This window comes from Mus caroli, chromosome 15 (assembly GCF_900094665.2).
Source record: "Mus caroli chromosome 15, CAROLI_EIJ_v1.1, whole genome shotgun sequence".
NCBI classification, from domain to species: Eukaryota; Metazoa; Chordata; class Mammalia; order Rodentia; family Muridae; genus Mus; species Mus caroli.
In genome coordinates, this window is record NC_034584.1 from 80,275,839 (window position 1) to 80,293,724 (window position 17,886).

The following is a 17,886-nucleotide window of genomic DNA, read 5'->3' on the forward strand; positions in this document are numbered from 1 at the left end:
TTTCCTGCCTTGTTCTTGCTTCTTCCTCTCCTCAATAGGTTATAGCTGCTCAGGTCGATGCTTTTAACAGTATTCAGTCTCATGTCTAACTGGGCCACTGTCAGAGGGAGAAAGATAGTGGCTTCCAAGGGATCCCTTAGGAGTGAGGACTTCGTTGGAGTCCTGAGCAATTGTGCTATTTTCCCAGTATCTAAGATGGACCCTCAGTCCCATGGCACATCGACCACAGGGAGGGGTTTAGCCATGCATTAGCACCTCACAGGCCCCCTCTGGAACTGAGTGGGGGTGTGCTTGGCCAGCCACTCATCACATCTCAGCGTAGGCCTCAGGAGTTGTGGGCACTTTGCACAGGCAACATTCTTCTACAGAAGGAATGCATGTTTGGGCCATCTGTCATTGCTGAGAGTGGCTTTTCTCCAACAGTAGATTCAACACACCCATTCCTGCACCCTTGGAGTGAAGCTTGTGATGTGAGCTATTCTTTAGATACACTACTGTGTTTGGATCTGAAGACTTTCTTTGGGATCTCTGTCTGTGATATTTGTGATATAAGTGATATTTGACTGTGCTACAAAGTCTTTAAGAACAGGAGTTAATACAGTGAAGACAGCTTGGTATGTATTAAAGACCAAGTTACTTAACCTCTCTGAGACCAGTTCTCATTCATGGACAGGGCTCACAGCCTTGATTAATCCAAGCTGCTTTGAGGAGCCAGTGAGATAATGTATGCAAAGCTCTTTTTAAACACTGAACCTCGACAAGACGAGAACTTTATCTCATGCGGTATATTCAAGACTCTTGACTCTGTGTGTGTGTGTGTGTGTGTGTGTGTGTGTGTGTGTGTGTGTGTAATGTGGAGATGGGGTCAGAGAACGTTAACCATTGTGTTTTCTCAGTGCTTTCTTCATAAACCACAGCCAGAAAACAGCACTGTGTGGAGGGAGAGGCTCAGCAGGGAGGCAGAGGTGCAGTTAGCAAACACTGTTATCAGCATTTGGATATTAGGTCCCCATTCTCCCTGGCGTCCTTGGGGAGCTGGGGGAGATTTGATGTTTTCTGAGGGTTCTGTGACTGCAGGTTATGGCTGGTGCTGTCGTCCAATTACTCTCTACTTATTTTACTTAGACTTTAGTAATTGGAAAAAGATTAGATGTCAGGACTTTGCATTTTGTTGATTATATTACCAAAGTCTTCTCTGTAATCACTTCTCTTATTCCTGGTATTAATCATGAGCTCTGAGCTGCTAGAAGAGTCCAATAGTAGATTTCTAATGGAAGCAAAGGAAGCAGTTGCCTTTGTCTTGCTGGGACTGAAGTGTGTGGACATCTCTACACACATGTGCTCTCTAATCCCCCAGGGAGATCAGAGACCAGCAGAACCAGGGCCTGCTGTTTTTCCCCACCATCTCATATGGTGACTTTCCTTACCCTCTAAGGCTCACTACCATGGCTGCAGGCCTCTCTCTCTCTGGCCAATCCTTCTCTGGTTCTCTTTGTTAGTGGTATTTGTCAAGACATCCAGTCCTGTGTTTGTCCACTCTGAAACTCTCTTATCTTATCTGTATATCTTGTAGCACACCTTTGCCAGCTGTGTGAAGACAAGCTCATCTCCCAGAGACCAGCGCTGAGGAGACAACTCAGATAGGAGGACTGGAGAGATGGCTCAGTGGTTAAAAGCACTGACATTCTTCCAAAGGACCTGGTTCACTTCCTAGCACCCACATGGCAGCTCATAACTGTCTGTAACTCCACTTCCAGGGGGATCTGATAGCCTTATACACACATACAAGCAGGAAGAACATCAATGCACATAAAAATAAAAATAAATAAATCATTACGAAGCAGTGAGTGGGTGGGAGTGCAAGAGAGAAGGAGAGCCAGCTGAGCTGTCCAAATGGAGACTTAGCATGTGGACTCAGGGAACACAGAATTAGTGAGAGGTGAGGAGTCTGGGATCCTGGATGCTACTGCCCCAGAGAGAAAGGGTCTCACCTGTCCCAGGGTGGCACCAGAGATACCTGGCTGCCTTTAATAAATGAGTCCCATCTAAAATTTATGCACAAACAGGCAGTGTTCTGGTTTGCTTTAATAAAGTGGTATGACTCATTCATTATCTTCTGTACATCGAGGACATTCCCTCTGAGATGTTTATTATTTAGGCTTACTTTGGTTCCATTTGTGGGGCTCCCTGCCCCCTAAGGACACTGATGGGATATGGTAAGGTGCTGTAGAACCTTTTGTAACCCTGCTTTTTTCTCTGTTCTGTTTTTTTCTTCCAACAGAGGAATTACGGAAGCTGAGCTGGTCCGGAATCCCAAAGCCAGTTCGTCCAATGACATGGAAACTTCTCTCAGTAAGTCTGCATGTCAGTACTCAGCCTAGCTACTTTATTCCTATGAGTCCAGTGGCCTGGCGCCTGGCTGGGGGAGAATGGCTTGCTGGCCATGGCCACGCACTTGTCTGTCTTGGTTGCATAATGACACAAGCCTTTGCTGTGTCCAAGAAGGCATTGTCTAGTTTTTGCTTAATTTCAAGGTTGGTTTGGCAAGTCTGGGAGAAAGTGAAGATGAGCAGCGGCTCGTGACAGCTGCGCTCATTCCCACCATTAAAGAATCGTGTATGCAGGCTCGTGACTCAGGAGCTTACAGCACGGAAGCCCATACAGCCCAGAGGAAATGGGTATGTGTCAGCAAAGAAGGATCAGCAGTGCTGTTGTTGAACAAGAACAAGAGGAAGAGGAGGATGAATAAGAGGAAAAGAGGGAAGGAGAGGAGGAGGAAGAGGAGATGGAAGAGGAGGAGGAAGAGGGGGAAGGAGGACAGGAAAAGGAAGAGGACAAAGAGTTGGGACAGGAGGTGTTGGACATAGCTTGTTGGTGTGGTGGAGAGTGGGGTCCAGTTCCCTGAGCCCCAGCACTAAGCTGCTGCTTCAGAAGCCCCCAGGGAAAGTTCAGTGGTTGGTGGCTATCTCCATGCCCTCATTTACAGCTTAAGATTGGGAGTAAGGATAGTTTACTGGCAGATCGCTTCTCTTTTTCCTTTGTTTTATTTTTGGAGCTAAGTCACGGGGAACTCCAGGCACCTACTCTAAATTGAGTCTGACTTTCAGGGTTTAAAAGACTTTTGTGCTAATGAGTCGTAATAAATTTTCAATTCAGTACCTCGTAATCCTAAATGCAGATGCAGCTCTGAACAGCAAATATTTATTGATTAAATATCTCTTGCAATTAAGGCTAGACCTGCCGTGATCACTCGCACTCTGTTTTGTGGTTTTTAAGTGTTTGTAGCCACATTTCCAAATGTTCTCTAGAAGGGATTGCAAGTCTTGATTGGTGTGTAGGAAGTTATGATGTAAATGTCTGGAAGCCCCTATGTCATAGTGTTGTGCTCATTAAAAACTGGCTGGTCTAGGTGGAAAGGCTTATAAGAGGTTCTTGCCCTTTCCATCACTTCTGCGCCTGCACAAGTCATAGCTGCAGTGCCCTGAGCCGCTTAGCTGCACACTGGTTGCCATGTCAGTGGACATGTCAGCATCAGAGGAACAGCAGGGGTTGAGGCGGGGTGAGCGGTGGGCAACCCCACTGTGTTGGTGTGGACCTGGGAGTCTGTTTGCAGAAGTGCTAGTGATGTAGACCAAAGAAAACCTGTAGGGGGCTTCCTAGAAACACTGAAGGCTATCGAGACCCAGCTGCTTCTAGGAAGAGGTCAGGGGCCCAGGCATGCAGCAGGGTAAGTCTAGCACAGTTTGGTACAGTGTATTTGTGAGGTGCTCAGAGCTTAAGTGTCAGACAAGGGGAAGGGTTGGGATGGTACTATGGGGTGGCCAGTTTGTCGGATCAGTTTTGTGAAGAGGGGATTTTACACTGCGAGTGCATAAGGAGGGCAGGAAGGCTAGGGCAGTTCTCAGGCCTGAATTGACAGGTGAGATGGTAAATTCTAGGTTAGTGGGAAAATCTGCTCTTTGCCAAGGAGGTATAGTATAGATAAGTGGGAATGCCAGGCAAGGCTCCTTGGCATGAGTGCAGGCTCATAGTGCATCTCTGAAGGATGCCAGTGTTACTTGGACGAGGAAGTTGGGCAGGTCACAAGGCTGAAGGGTGCAGTAAGAGTGGGGCTGGCCGGTGACACAGACTAGGCAAGTGCTTCCTCTTCAAGCGTCCTTGGGAAGGCAGGGTGGAGGGCCAGGGATCAGGAGGAGACCATATGTATGGTCGATCCCAGATCCTCATCCTGAAGGGCTTGAGCCAGGGGTGTGTAGCTACTTCTGGAAGGAGAATAACCTGTAAAACCATTGCTTCGTACGTTTAGTTATGTGCTGGGGATTACTTGAACTTTCCGTGTTTCAGACATTATATTTGGTGCTGGAAAAGGACAGGCTGTGTCTGAGACCAAGTGCCAGCTCTATTGGGTCCTGCACAACACAGAGAAAATGCCCACCCTTCTGTTTCTACACAGTGCAGGCCAGGGCTCACTGCACAGAAAAGGAGCCATTTCCCCAAGACCCTGTTTCTGTGCCCCAGGCACACTATGTGGCCCACTTGTCCTTTGTTGGTTGCTTGCTGTGTGCAAGACATGGTACACTCAGATTTACTCAGAAGCCGAGTTATGTCCTCCAGAGAAGCAAGTGATTGTCACCAGGTTAATTATGTGCAGTCTATAGCAGTGATGGGGTGCCCTCCAAGGGGCATCAGGGGAGCTAGAAGGGGTTTGAGCTGGGGCAGGGCCAGTTGGAATGGCTGGGAAGGAGTCCATGGCCAAGGCCACATGTATTTGTGGAGGGAGTCTGCAGGGCACGGGCACAGGCACAGGCTATTGAGCACTTGGCCCTTGGTTCTGTGATGCTTTTCCTTTGAAGTCTGGTGCCTGGAGGCTCAGGACTTGCACAGGAAAGAAAGCCATTAGCTGGGATAATGGTCAGACTTGGTCAGAATTGGCGGGGTTCTTTCTCATCTGGAACTAGCTGGACCCTAGAGTTTGCATAAGAATGACTTCCTTGTTTGGTGGCAGTTTGCAGATGCTGTCAGCTTCAGCATGTGTCTTACTGTGGCCATGATGAAACATCAAGCCCCAAAATCAAGTTGGGGAGAAAAGGTTTATTTGGCTTATTCTTCTACACCGGTAGTCTATCACTGAAGGAAGTCAGGGCAAAAACTCAAAACAGGTTAAGATCTTGGAGGCAGGAGCTGATGCAGAGGTCATGGAAGGGTGCTGCTTACTAGCTTGCCTCTTGTGTCTTGTTCAGCCTGCTTTCTTATAAAACCTAGGACCACCAGCCCAGGGATGGCCCCACCCACAGTGACCCCTACCTGACCACTCCATGTCTGACAAGCTGTGGTCTCTTTTTAACTTGTATTTTACTGTTACTTGGGAGGTTGGGCAGTACTGATACCGGGACTTGCTATTGGACCCAGGTTGAACCCCATTGTTCTAGGGTTCCAGGCAGCATGGAAGACAGAACCAGGATGCTCATGAACCAGATGGGAAACTGGTCTCTGAAAAATGCATGGCCCCACGGAAGGCAGTTGCTCACTAGACCTGACATACCTAGACTAGGGGGCTGGACTGGGTGGCCATGGGTGAGTGGGGACTAGATTATGAACCTAGTTCAAGGTCTGGCCCACTAGTGACTTTCCTCCAGCATGCCCACGGTTTGTCATCAGCATAGTTCTAGTGTTTGTGGACAAGTGTTACTTTTAATTAACGAGAGGAAATTCTTCTGAAGAGGAGAAATCTAGCTGTGTGGCTTTTATTCTGAAGAGCTCTGTAGCCAGGGCACCCCATTAAACACTAGCGCTAATATTTAACTTTTAAATTACATGCAAACAGCATAGAATCTTTTTCAAAATTAGTCCCAAAGAGAATCATCATATTTTTGATTCTTTTTTTTTTTTAACTAACTCTTTCAGAAAGAGTGAACAAAAACTAATTAAACATTTAACATTTATGCTAGTGAGGATATTGGCTAAAAATGACAGCGAGGCTCCAGTATCAGCATAGCTTCTTTCAGTGTGTTACAGTTGGTTTGCATATGAACGCGGTGGGAGGGAACACATTGATTTTTGTGTCACCAGGACAGTTTGGATTTAAGTATCTGCATGCATTGTTTTACATTTATGATTAGTGTTTTTATAGCATGCTAATACAGCAATTAAGTCTTCTGTAGTTCTGTCATTTAAAATTCATTGCATACTTGAATGTATCTCATTTGCATAATTTCTAGTCTTGCTTAATTATCAAGAGGCCTGCACTTGCACATGTGTTTTTTTCCTCTAGGAAGGGGATGGCAGGAGAATGGGTGGGCCTTTTATGGTGGCATACTTGCCTTTTAGAGTTTGTGTTTCATTAAGTTAACACTCTGGGAGCAGGAAACCTGAGAGTGCTCATTCTGTTCCCTAAGGACGCCGGTAGCTGTGGCTGTCTCCACAGTGTCTGCTGACCACTCTGGTGACCCCACTGCCCTGAGTTGCAGACTGGGCCGGGCCCTTACTCTGGCTGTTGACTGCAGCAGCCAGCCTTTCATCTGTCAGGCTCTAGTTGGGTCTCTGCTCAGCCTGGACCTATTTTCTGCACACCTCCAGGCTCTGTGCAGTTTTCCATTCTCCCTACTGTCTCAACCAAACCAATCCAGGAAACTGCTAACTTAGTCTCTCCCTGAGACCCTAGGTCTGTGTCATGTCTCTTCACCTTGCTTACATTATCCATTCATCCAGCAAGCCTTTGCTGAGTATCTGTTATGGGACCAGTGTTCTAAGCCCTTGGGTATATCTTTGAGATGAAAGAGGGAGCTTACATTGTGACTGGAAGAGATGAAAGCACATTGGGTAGGGGAAGTTGGCAGAGGTGATTGATGAGTGCTGGTCAGGGTATGAGCAAGATCAGAGTGCTGTTTATCTGTGCAGTCCTGGTGGGCCCCATTGAAAGGTAAAGTGTGCATCTCCAAAGCCACAGTGCAGAGAGAAGTCTCACCAGGGTGGAGAGTTCAGGGGGTGGGGCTCTCTGCAATCTGGCTTCTCCGTAGAGCCACCTTGTTCCACACATTGGGCAGGGTACACAGGTGTGTGGCCTGTGTCTAGGCTCTCTGAGCCAGGAGTCAGCTGGCATCCCTGACAGGTGTGGGATTGTAGGTTAAGGCAGGAAAGATGTTATGGAGAGGCCTTGGCTTGAGTCTGATCTCACATATCTGTGGCTCTGATCATGCCACCATGGTTTGCCAAGTCTATCTCCCCATCTGGAAGAGAGAATGTTGACCACCTCTGAATGGCTAGGATTAAAGGAGCACCGAAGTGCCCTGTGCCTGGTGGGGCTGCATTCTCCTTGGAGGCCTAGTGGATGGGCAGTTACCACACAAAGAATAAGATGTATCTTAGGAAATTGCTATTCTTTAAGTTTATATGAACTGAAACTGAGATAGCTCCAAGGTGAAAGGAGGTGTGGACAAAGCCAACTGCCTGGATGGGTGTCCCTGGGGCAGCTGTTAACTGGATGGAGACATACTTGTCATTATGTCTGTTTGTACCCTATCCTTCTAATTTTGGGCCTTCATCTCAGGGGCAGGGCTGTGTCCCTGTGTCCCTAGCACTAAGAGCTCTGTTGGGATGTCCACTGGTGTGTTGCAAGAGGCTCTGATTACCAGGTGGGTGACATTTGGGCTGGTTCTGGTCCTATTGGTGCTGCATCTGCTGTGTGTGGCAGACTGTGCCATGGAGTCTTGGCAGTCTCCTTTCTTCATTGAAAAGAAGCAGCATCTGAGGGCTGTGTTTTCCTGTAGAAAACACTGTGTCCTGAGGCTTTCTTTCCCTTGAAAGCTATCAGGTGAGCATTTTATAGTGTATGCTGTGAGTTGTATCTGACACATTAGTAACAGGGCTGTGGAGGTGTATCACTGGTCACCTCCTGTGTGCTCCTTGGGAGTAAGTAGCAGGATCTGTGGTGCTCACAGCTCACATGTAGGAGGAATTCGTATCCGGAAATAATCAGATGTTGTTGGCCAGTGTGTTAGATAGAGATGGGGCAGTTTATGTAAATAGATGTAGAACACATGGTGTGTTCTGATGAGTCCATGGATCACATGCAGCCATGAACTGTGCAGGAGCAGCCACACACTATTCAAGCAGGCACAGTGGGCTCGACAAGCTGTCATTTACAGAAGTAGGTGTCTCCTATTGTCAAATGGCTGCTTTTGTAAGACGTGTGGCTGTGATTTTATTTTTTCATTCTTTGTTTTTGGGTTTTTGAGACAGGATCTCACTATATAGTTCTGGAACTCTCTCTGTAGACCAGGTTGGCCACAAACTCACAGAGATCCACTTGTCTCTGCCTTCCAAGTGCTTCAAGGCACAGGCCCCTATGCCTGGCGATGATTTTCAAGTGCGTTATATGAACCTGAATGTTGGGTAATGGGTGTTTTCCTAAAAGGGCCAATTGTACATCAGCAACTGGGCCTGTCTCCAAGTGAGGGCCTGCTCTTCACCACAGGACGTGGGCACAGCAGCCCTCCACAGACAGGAATGGGGATGCTTCCCACAGGCCTCACCTGCAGACCTGGAAGGGACAGTGACCTGACTGGAAGTGGACTTCATCCATGCCTGCCCTTCAGCATTGCTCCCTGCCGGGTCACCCACAGCCTCCTGGGGAAGGCAAATTCTTCCTGAGTTGTTCTGCTGAATAGCCATAAAGCAGCCAGAATGACGACCGTGGCAACTTTGGTTGGAGTAACTGTACAACAGCTTTAGTCTCACCCATGTGCTCATGGGTGGCTGCTGCCGCTCAGACTGTATGTATTCACCCAGATTCATGGAAGCAGCAAAGAAAAGCCCGGGACCTTGGGTTACCCAACGGTGTGCCCATCTAGTGTGTCCCAATCAGTGCTGGCTGGAATGTGAAAGGATGTCACCTCCCTGGGAAAGACTTGGCAGTTCCTTAAAAACTTCTGTCTAGATTCTGATGCAGCACCTTGGCACCTTGCTATTTAGCTTTGAGAAATCAGAGGTACATACCTCCAAAGTCTGCAAGAATACCCAGTAAGCTTTGTTCATTCATCAGTAGCTTACCAGAATGGCCTAACACGGGTCATGCAGACTCATACCCTATGGTGGCCAAATCTCAGAAGACAGGGTGCACAAAATCCTAGGTTCCGAGTTTGTGTTTGGAGAGTCCCAGACAGGCCCAGTCAGCTCTAGTGAGAAGCTAGCACTGCCAGGGTCTAGGTGGGATGGTGGCAATGGCTGCAGAGAACACTGTCACTTTGGGCAATGGTAAATGGGTACATGATAAAGACCGTCTTTCTGGGAACATTAGTCAACTGCCTAGGCTTAAAATTAACAAAATCTAAAGTTATACCATATGTAGCATATTATAAGACTAACTTAAAACTTAGACAAGGAACCAAATCAGAAGCCACATAGAAAAGTGTCCATTTTATGTATTGAAAAGTGCCAGGACCCACAGAGACTTTGGAGAATACATTTGCCCCATGACAGCTCTGTGCACATATAATCAATACGTGTGTGTATATATGTGCATGGTTTGAGTGTGAGACCAGACAAACTCCCCATTCCTTGTGGATGTAAGCCCTACGGAGAAGGGCTTGTATCTTCATTGGGTCTGGGTGACCTGAGACAACTTTTGTTATATGTGAGTTACTTAGAACTGGTTAGTGACACTGGTGGGGCGTGCTGTCCCGCTGCTTTGTTCTGCCTGAGCCATACTGGATGGGCGCTCCATCTTCACTCTCATGATGCACAGTAACCACAGATGCCTGTGTTTCTTTTGTTCCTCCAGGGTTACCTTCCTGCCAATGTTGACCGAAGACCAGCCACGCTGCAGAGGAAACAAAAGGAATACTTTGCTTTCATTGAGCATTATTACAGCTCTAGGAATGACGAAGTTCACCAGGACACGTATCGCCAGGTGTGTGTATGTGTGTGTGTATGTGTGTGATCTCTCTTTTCACTCAATATTGCAGTTTGGAGGTGATTTGTAGGGGATGTGTTTCATCTATCAGGAACCTGATAGGCTTGCAGATGCATATTTTCTAACAATAACCATTTGAAAGCAATTAATGTCAATTGGCTACCTGCGGCAGATCTGACTTATTTGTGTTCCTTCTCAGAGGTAAAGCATGAGGCTTGAGTCAAGTTACTAAATAGATGCTGAGATCTGTTAGTGATGACCAGCTCTGCCTTGGGTGATGGTTGACATGTGGTACCTTGGTCTGTGCCCTGCATTCTATAGCCTGCTTCTCTAGGGCAGTGCCTTGGCCTGGGGCCTGATCTAGTGTCTTCCTGCACTGGATTATCGTGTTTTTACTGTCTCACTGAGGGTTATGTCCAGGCACATGGAGCTAGTTAGCGATGAGATTTGCCTGGCTTAGCTTCCTCTCTGTAGGTTAGTCCTGCTGATATTTGTGGCCATTCCCCTATTTTCTCAGGCCTGTTTTTGATGAGGCAGACCAGGGGCAGGAGATGGGGTATGATGCTAATACTGTCCTGGCTGCATAAGAAACACATTGCCTGTGATCCTTGTTGGTAGAGGCAGGTCAGGTCTGCTTTTCATCTTGTAGGAGGCCAGCACACACATCTGTTACTGAAGAGAGCAATATACTGGTGGTAGCTCCCAGGATGTCTTGCTAGTGAACCTGGGCAACCTTGTTCCTCATCCATACCTGGGCTCTTACATGTGGCCCTCCTGAGTCTGTTTAGGTGTCCCTCAGTAAGGGTGCTTATGGAGTTTCTTTCTGTGTACTCTGTGTGCAAGTTTATCTCATCTTGTCCCCTTGTGCGAGGACTTAGACTCTGACTGTCACCAGTAGCCCTTTGAAGGACACAGAGAGCAGGTAGGTGGAGAGGCTGAACCTAAGTGGCTAAGTGGCTTTCTCTTGGCCATAGGCTGCAGTGTCAGAGTGAAATGGTGACCCTATTTATTAGGTGTTAGCTGCCTCTCTGCACATGGGCAAGGATGAAACTAAACTGTTGAGTCCCCTTTGGGTGAAAATATGCTTTCTCCCTCAGTTTATGCAGGCTGTTTCCATGGAGCCCCAGAGTGATGCTAGTGTCGCTGATGTGGGAGTGCTCCTGGGATGTGGAGCCAGCATGTGGTGCCAGCTGTGTTCAGAGCACTCCTGTTGGGTCACCTCTTAAACCTCACCCTCAGGTGGTCTCCACTTTAATGCTGGCAAACATTGCCAAAACTCTCATGTCAGATGGTGCTCACATAGGAGTCTGCTGACACCAGCAGAGACCTTCAAATGCTTCCTTAAATGTGTCCTAGATTCCTCACGGACATTGAGAAGTAGAGGAGAATGTGGCCCGTGTTACAGACAGCCCTGTCACTGCTGAAACAGGGCACTATCAGTGTCCTTGAATCCTGCCCAGTGTCGGGCTGAAAATCAGTGTGCACCGATGACATTGGCTCATGCTACTGAGATGCTGAGGGCCCACTCTATTCCTAATGATGCAGTAAGCATTGCTGGACTGTGAAGGGTCAGGCATGCCTGTCACCTGAGGACATCAAGCCTTCCTCAGGTGGAGTGTGCTTCTGGGCGCTTCCTATGCAGGAGCCTGGTGACAGTCCTCTCAGAGCAGGTTAAAGGCAAGTCACACGTGTCATCAAGTACTGCTCCATCCTATAAGATAAACATATGTCTCTCCTGCATCTGCAGATCCATATCGACATCCCTCGGATGAGCCCGGAAGCGCTGATTCTTCAGCCCAAGGTGACAGAGGTAAGAGGAGGCTGGCCGGGGATTCTCTGCTGATGCCTGTCTCTGCGTGTGACCATTGCTACTACTCGAGGGTCCTGATCCAGGAGCCCCCAAAACCATAATTTGTGGATATGGAATCACTGCTGGTTCTCAAAAATTTTTTTTTTTTTGGTTTTTCGAGACAGGGTTTCTCTGTGTAGCCTTGGCTGTCCTGGAACTCACTCTGTAGACCAGGCTGGCCTCGAACTCAGAAATCCGCCTGCCTCTGCCTCCCGAGTGCTGGGATTAAAGGCGTGCGCCATCACGCCCGGCTCAAAAAATTTTTTGATGTACACTAAAAATTACAGCAAAAAGAATATATGCAATATGTGTGAGAGTATTTATAGTAGAAACTAATGTCCTTGAATTTAGGAGTTAGAACCTCTTCAATGATGACCAGCTACCACTATGAGTTTGAAACTGGGCGTAGAAACTATTTCTCTATGCTTATGGTTCTGCTACTGCAGCTCTGTTTCTGTCCCCTCTCACGCCTCCCTCCAAAGAATTGGACTATCGTCTCTAAATTGTATTTGCCGTACTTTGTGACTTCAACGCTAAGGAAGCAGTGTGGTGGTATTGTTGTGTCTTGATCTGTGTGTTCCTTTCTTTCTGCAATTTAGTCTCTGCAGCTTGTTCTTTCTTCTACTTGGGTAGCAGTCAGGGTGAATGTTCCGGCTCTTCCTACTGCTCTGCAGTTCGGACAGTGCCACTGGAATCATCACCTCCATTTATGCAGGTATACCCCTGTGAGAATTTTCCGAGGCTCTCAGGATGCCATCAGCGTGCTTTCTGGAGGGGTCTGCAGACGGGGCTCACCTGAAGTGCTGAAAACCTGGATTTCTACTCCTTGGCAGTTCTTGGAACATGGCCAGGCTCCTGAGCTCTGTATGTCTGGTGGATATTCCCATCATGCTTCTGGCATCACTTTCCTTGGCTGCTGCTGGTCAAAGAGCCTCTCTGTATATAGAGATGGGCGTCTTCTGTGGCAATGTTCTGGTAAATGCTTGTTACTGACTGTCCCAGCCCCTTTCTTGTTTTTACCCACTAAAAAAAATAAGTTTGTGATGTTTGTACATCTGGGAGTCTGATTCTTTGCCAGTTATTTGGTGGGACAGATTAAACTTTGCTGAATTGAATGTGATGTTCTCTTAGGTTATCATGGGACACTTTCTTTAAGAACTCTTTTTCCACAACATTTCTCTGGTGAATGTTCTCCCATCTGAAAGTTTTCTTTTCGCATCCTGTGTTTAATTTGTAGCTGATAGCAGCACCTATGGGCAGTCATCCCAGTGAGGGCTGTGTAGGGACTTGAGCTCATCACCTCAGTGTCTGTCTGCGCCACATTCCTAGGCATCCACAGGGACCGCAGTGCTGCCTCCTTCCTCTTCGAAGTTGTCTGGGTCCTCTTAGTCTTTATGCAATCAAGTCATTTTCTGAATCATGTTGCTGGGATTTTAAAAGTCTGATTTGTGAATGGGATTGCTTGGACTCCTTAGATCTCAGCAGGCCCTCTTCCACTGAGCTCTGTCTCCAGTCCTATTTTAGTGTTATTTGAGATCAGGTCTGTCTGAGTTGCCCAGGGTAGTCTTGAACTCACTGTGTAGCTTGCACATACCCTGAACTTCCTGCCTCATCCTATCAAGTAGCTGAGATCACTGACCTGGGCCATCAGACTAAGGCAAGCCTTTATGAAAGGCCTTATGAATGTCCTATTAGATTTATTCCTAACCTTTATATTCTTGTCACTAAAGTAAGTGGTATCTCTTTAAAGTAGACTTACTATCTGAAATACTTTGTTTTTTATCATTATTTTCTCCCAGTAAATGCATTTTGAAACGTGGACATCTCTTGCCTGCGCAGTAAAGCTGCAAAAAAAATTCCGACACTGCTGAAGTAAAAGTGCTCGTAGATTGTGGAGCACAAAGGGGAGAATGAGTTTCCCTAGGAGCAGCCGCTCTGAGGCACTTCTCTTTGAGTGCCCTTCTCAGTGGTGTGCTTGCAGTGGCTGGAGACAAGGGGAATGCATTACGACCTCTTCTTTACTTAAGTTTTTCTTTAAACATGGAAAATAGACCTTGGTGTGTGTGTGTGTGTGTGTGTGTGTGTTTCTCTATAGCTTGGCACACTGCTCACAGAGCTGGCCTTGTGGCCTCTGGCCACAGTTATGAACCAAAGTCACTACCACTGTCGTGTGGTCAGGCCTTGAACCTTTTACTTAGCATCTCCCTGGCAGTGGGTTTGCTCAGCCCCGAGACTCTTCCAGAGAGAAGTGGTGTGTATATTTAGCAGTTGGCAGGGCTGAGCAGGGGCTGTGCAGTCTTCAGGACAGGTAGACCTCTGGGGAGGAGGGCAGACTATCCAGGCTGGCCAAGGGTGACTGTGGGTCACTTGAGCGTGAATGTGTATCTGGGGATTTGAAATGAGGAGCAGGTTCTTGAAGGAGCACTGGATGGTGGGTCTTATGTCAGCCAGTATGCAGGAGCCAGTTAGATTTCTGGCACCTTAGAAGTTGAGATGCATATATCCATGGTGACAGCAAATCTATTGCCATGGTAGCTTCATGAGGTAGAAGCTGATGACTTGAGTCTGGAGCTAGTAGTTTGTTAGACAGTTGGTTGCCACTGTGTGCTTGGCTTGAACCTCAGAGTTTAAGCAGCTGCTTGGCTCTCTTGTTCACATTTGCATCCCACTAGCAGGGAATTAGAATAAGACACAGATAGGAAAGAGCAGGCACATCTCTTTAAGTCATGTGAGTTGGCAGTGTGGTACTACTTGTAACCTGGTCACTTTGCTTGGTGACATGGAATTACTTCGCTGGATGGGAACTGGGAAGGTGAAGCTGGGCCCTGAGCGCAGAAGCCCATGTAGCAGCTTGGTGGGGGCTCTGTGGTGTTTCCTGAAATCAGCCATTTTGGTTTGTTTTTGCTCCAGTACTGTTATGTGAAAGAGATTACTTTTTAGCCACCTTTCACTTTTTAGTCCCTGCCCATTTTGTTGATGAACTTGACCTGTGACACTTAGTTGTATGTAGCTAGTCCTGTATTTTTGTTGAAGACCATATTCAAGTGCAGATGTTGCCAAGTTCAACATCTGCCCAGTGGCCTTTCCTCCACAGCTGTCCTGTTGTCTGCCCTCTGCTGCTTTAGAGTAGTCTCAGGGGCAGAAGTAAGGTTGCTGCTGTGTGTGATGTCTTGTTACATTTGAACAGGCACAGAATAGTGAACCACACAGGTTGTGAAACTGAATGTTTGACTGGAAACTTGGAGTGGATATAGGAGCCACCTGTGACTGGGAAAGAAGGGACATCCTTGCAATGAGGGTACCCATGGAGCATCAGCCTCTTCTGTCAGGCTTTAAGGCTTCCCAAGTGGAGGTGGCAGTCTCCCCAGATCCAGATCTGGTCCCATGTGCCTAGGTATGGTTGGGGTGGTGTTGGGGCCAGGGGTCACTTGCTGGTCCCTGCTTTTGGAGAGCAGTTCTCCCACCCTGTTGACAGGTCCCCTGAGCTGCTGGTGCATCTGTGCGTAGCAGGTGGCTGAAGGTGCTTTGAGACCCTGGCAGCAGCCACCTGTTCCCCATCTTGCCGTGGTTGTGCTGCAGAGTCTCCCCGCCCTAAGTTCTGAAAGGCAAGAACCTCATTTGATGTTGTTTCCTAGTCTCACCATGGTCTGCAGGCCCTGCCAGAGAGAAGTTGTCGCTCTTTTCATTGTACCCTGATTCTTCTCATTGGCTTTTTTTCCCATGTGGGCATGCTGCATTTAGAGCAATGGACTGGGCATCTCCACAGCCTAGCAGTCCTGGGGCCTGTGTCTCCCACGTCTGTTTTACCCGTGTCACTTCACTTGACGTCTCAGTTATAGTTCTAGTGCTGTGAGGAGCCACCATGACCGAGGCAGCTTATTGAAGAGAGCATTTAACCAGCCTGCCTTACACTCTCAGAGGCTGGTGAGCCCATGGTCATCATGGCAGGGAGCATGACAGCTGGCAGGCAGGCAGGCATGGTGCTGGAGCAGCAGCTGAGAGAAGGTATGAGACTGGGCCTGCTGTGGGCTTTTGAAACTTTTGGAAGGCCTACCCCTAGTGACACACCTCCTTCAGCAAAGCCCCACATCCTAATCCTTCCCAAACAGCCCACCAACTGGGAACCAAGCATTCAAATATACTGTGGGGCTATTCTCATTCAGACCACCACACTTGGTGTCATGCTCCCTGCTTCTAATTTAGAAATGGGGCCACAGAAAAGGGGCTGGTGAGATGGCTCAGTGGGTAAGAGCACCCGACTGCTCTTCCGAAGGTCCAGAGTTCAAATCCCAGCAACCACATGTTGGCTCACAACCATCCGCAACGAGATCTGGCGCCCTCTTCTGGAGTGTCTGAAGACAGCTACAGTGTACTTATTATACGTATTATTATTACATATAATAAATAAATAAATCTTAAAAAAAAAAAGAAAGGTTTAAAAAAAAAAAAAGAGTCCAGAAAAATCTTACTTGCTACTGAATCAGTTCATCATACTTTTCTGGTGTCTCTTGGGTAGGGGTTAGTCTATCATTCATGTTCTTTTCTCTTGTTTTTGTGGCAAAAATGTCAGATCAGACGGCTACCTTTAACATATATGTCACATCAAAGAAATCAAAGAGTTTTAATTTCAGGTCCTCACTGTCAGGCACAAGATAGAGAATAGTGCTTCTGAAGTTCTTTGTGTCACAAGCTCTTCTGTATGATGTAAGTAACCTCTGTGATTATGGTGGCTCTCCAGTTCTTTGTCATGTCTTTACCAGTGGCACAATTATGGACTGCCCTTCTTGATGGTAGCCACTGATGTCTGATGCTAGCAGTGTGCTTATGTGGGGTGCTCCTTGCCCTGAGTGAGTGCTCCTTGGGCAGTGCAGTCCTGAGTGTGTCTGTCTGCCTGTCATGATGGTGGACGTTGACAGATGGTCCCATCAATGTGTTGATTAGAGTGTTTCCCTAGGGTGGTTTTGCTCACATGTAAAGTACATCAATTGTATTTACGCCATCATTACCTACTTACCTGTTCCCTAATAATCACACTTTTACTTTCTTTAAAAAAACTACTAATATGATATGATATAATATAATATATTTCACTAAAACATTTTTACACATGCAAGTATTATACTTTGCTTGTGTTTCCTGCCATTAATTATCCTTATTTTTTCCTTCTTCTATTCTTTTCTTCTACTTGTTCCATTCCCCCAACCCAATACTCCCTTCCAGTCTTCTATCTCTTTCTGTCTCTGTGTCTCTCTCTGTTTCTCTCTCTGTCGCTTTTTCTCTGTCTCACTCTCATACACACACACACACACACACACACACACAGGACATGTGATACTCGTTTGAGTCTAGCTTATTTCACTTAACATGTTCCACCCATTTTCCTGTAGACAGCATAATTTTATCCTTTGTAGCTGAGTAAAACGTCATTGTCTACATAGAGCACATTTTCTTTATCTACTCATCTGTTAATGGATATCTGGGGTGATTCTGTTACTTGGCTGTTGTGCATAGTGTTGTGTTAATTCTCTCCAGCTAACTATCCAGAAGTGGTGTCACGGGATCATGTGACAGTTCTATCTTGGGTACTTTGAGGACTCTGAACTGATTTTCACAGTGGCCGCACCAGTTTGCATCCCCAGGTGAGGGGTGAAGTGCTCCTTTCTCACCAGCGTTAGTTGCTGTTTTAAAGGTGAGATAGACTTTAAGTGAAGTCTGGATTGGTTATTCCCCTCATGCTGAACTTTTGATGACATGTTTATTGGCCCTATCTCTTTGCTTTGTAGGGACCTATGTGCTCAGTTCATTTGCCCATTTATTGATGGGATGAGTTTTTGGTGTTTAGCTCTTCGTGGTTTTTGTAGATTGTGGATTCCCACCCTGTCAGATGGGGAAGACCTCCTCCTGTCTGTCCTGCAGGCTGTCTCTGCAGTCTGCCGGGTTGTTTCCTTTGGTGCCTCATACAGTCCTGCTTATCAGTTCTTGCTGAGGTGTCCTCAACTGAAAGCCCTATGTTTTCTTCTAGAAGGTCAGTTTGATGTCTTATTAAGGTCTGTGATCCATTTTGAATTGATTTTTTTATTAATTGGGTGAGAGATAGTATCTAAGCCATCCTTTTCCAGTGGGGTAG

General features: G+C 47.0%; 1 protein-coding gene across 4 annotated transcripts in view; it reads left to right on the forward strand.

The window, feature by feature from the left end:
- The window catches only part of Tbc1d22a (TBC1 domain family member 22A), a 274,792-nt gene that overhangs the window by 77,228 nt on the left and 179,678 nt on the right, over positions 1–17,886 (forward strand). For 2 of the 4 annotated variants that reach the window (XM_021183327.2, XM_021183325.2), the window contains exons 5-7: positions 2,282–2,352; positions 9,779–9,907; positions 11,658–11,720. In XM_021183327.2, the coding sequence (XP_021038986.1) occupies positions 2,282–2,352; positions 9,779–9,907; positions 11,658–11,720 (263 nt within the window). Of the gene's footprint in view, positions 1–2,281; positions 2,365–9,778; positions 9,908–11,657; positions 11,721–17,886 lie in introns of all 4 variants that reach the window. The other 2 variants (XM_029469434.1, XM_029469436.1) reach the window with 1 other exon arrangement.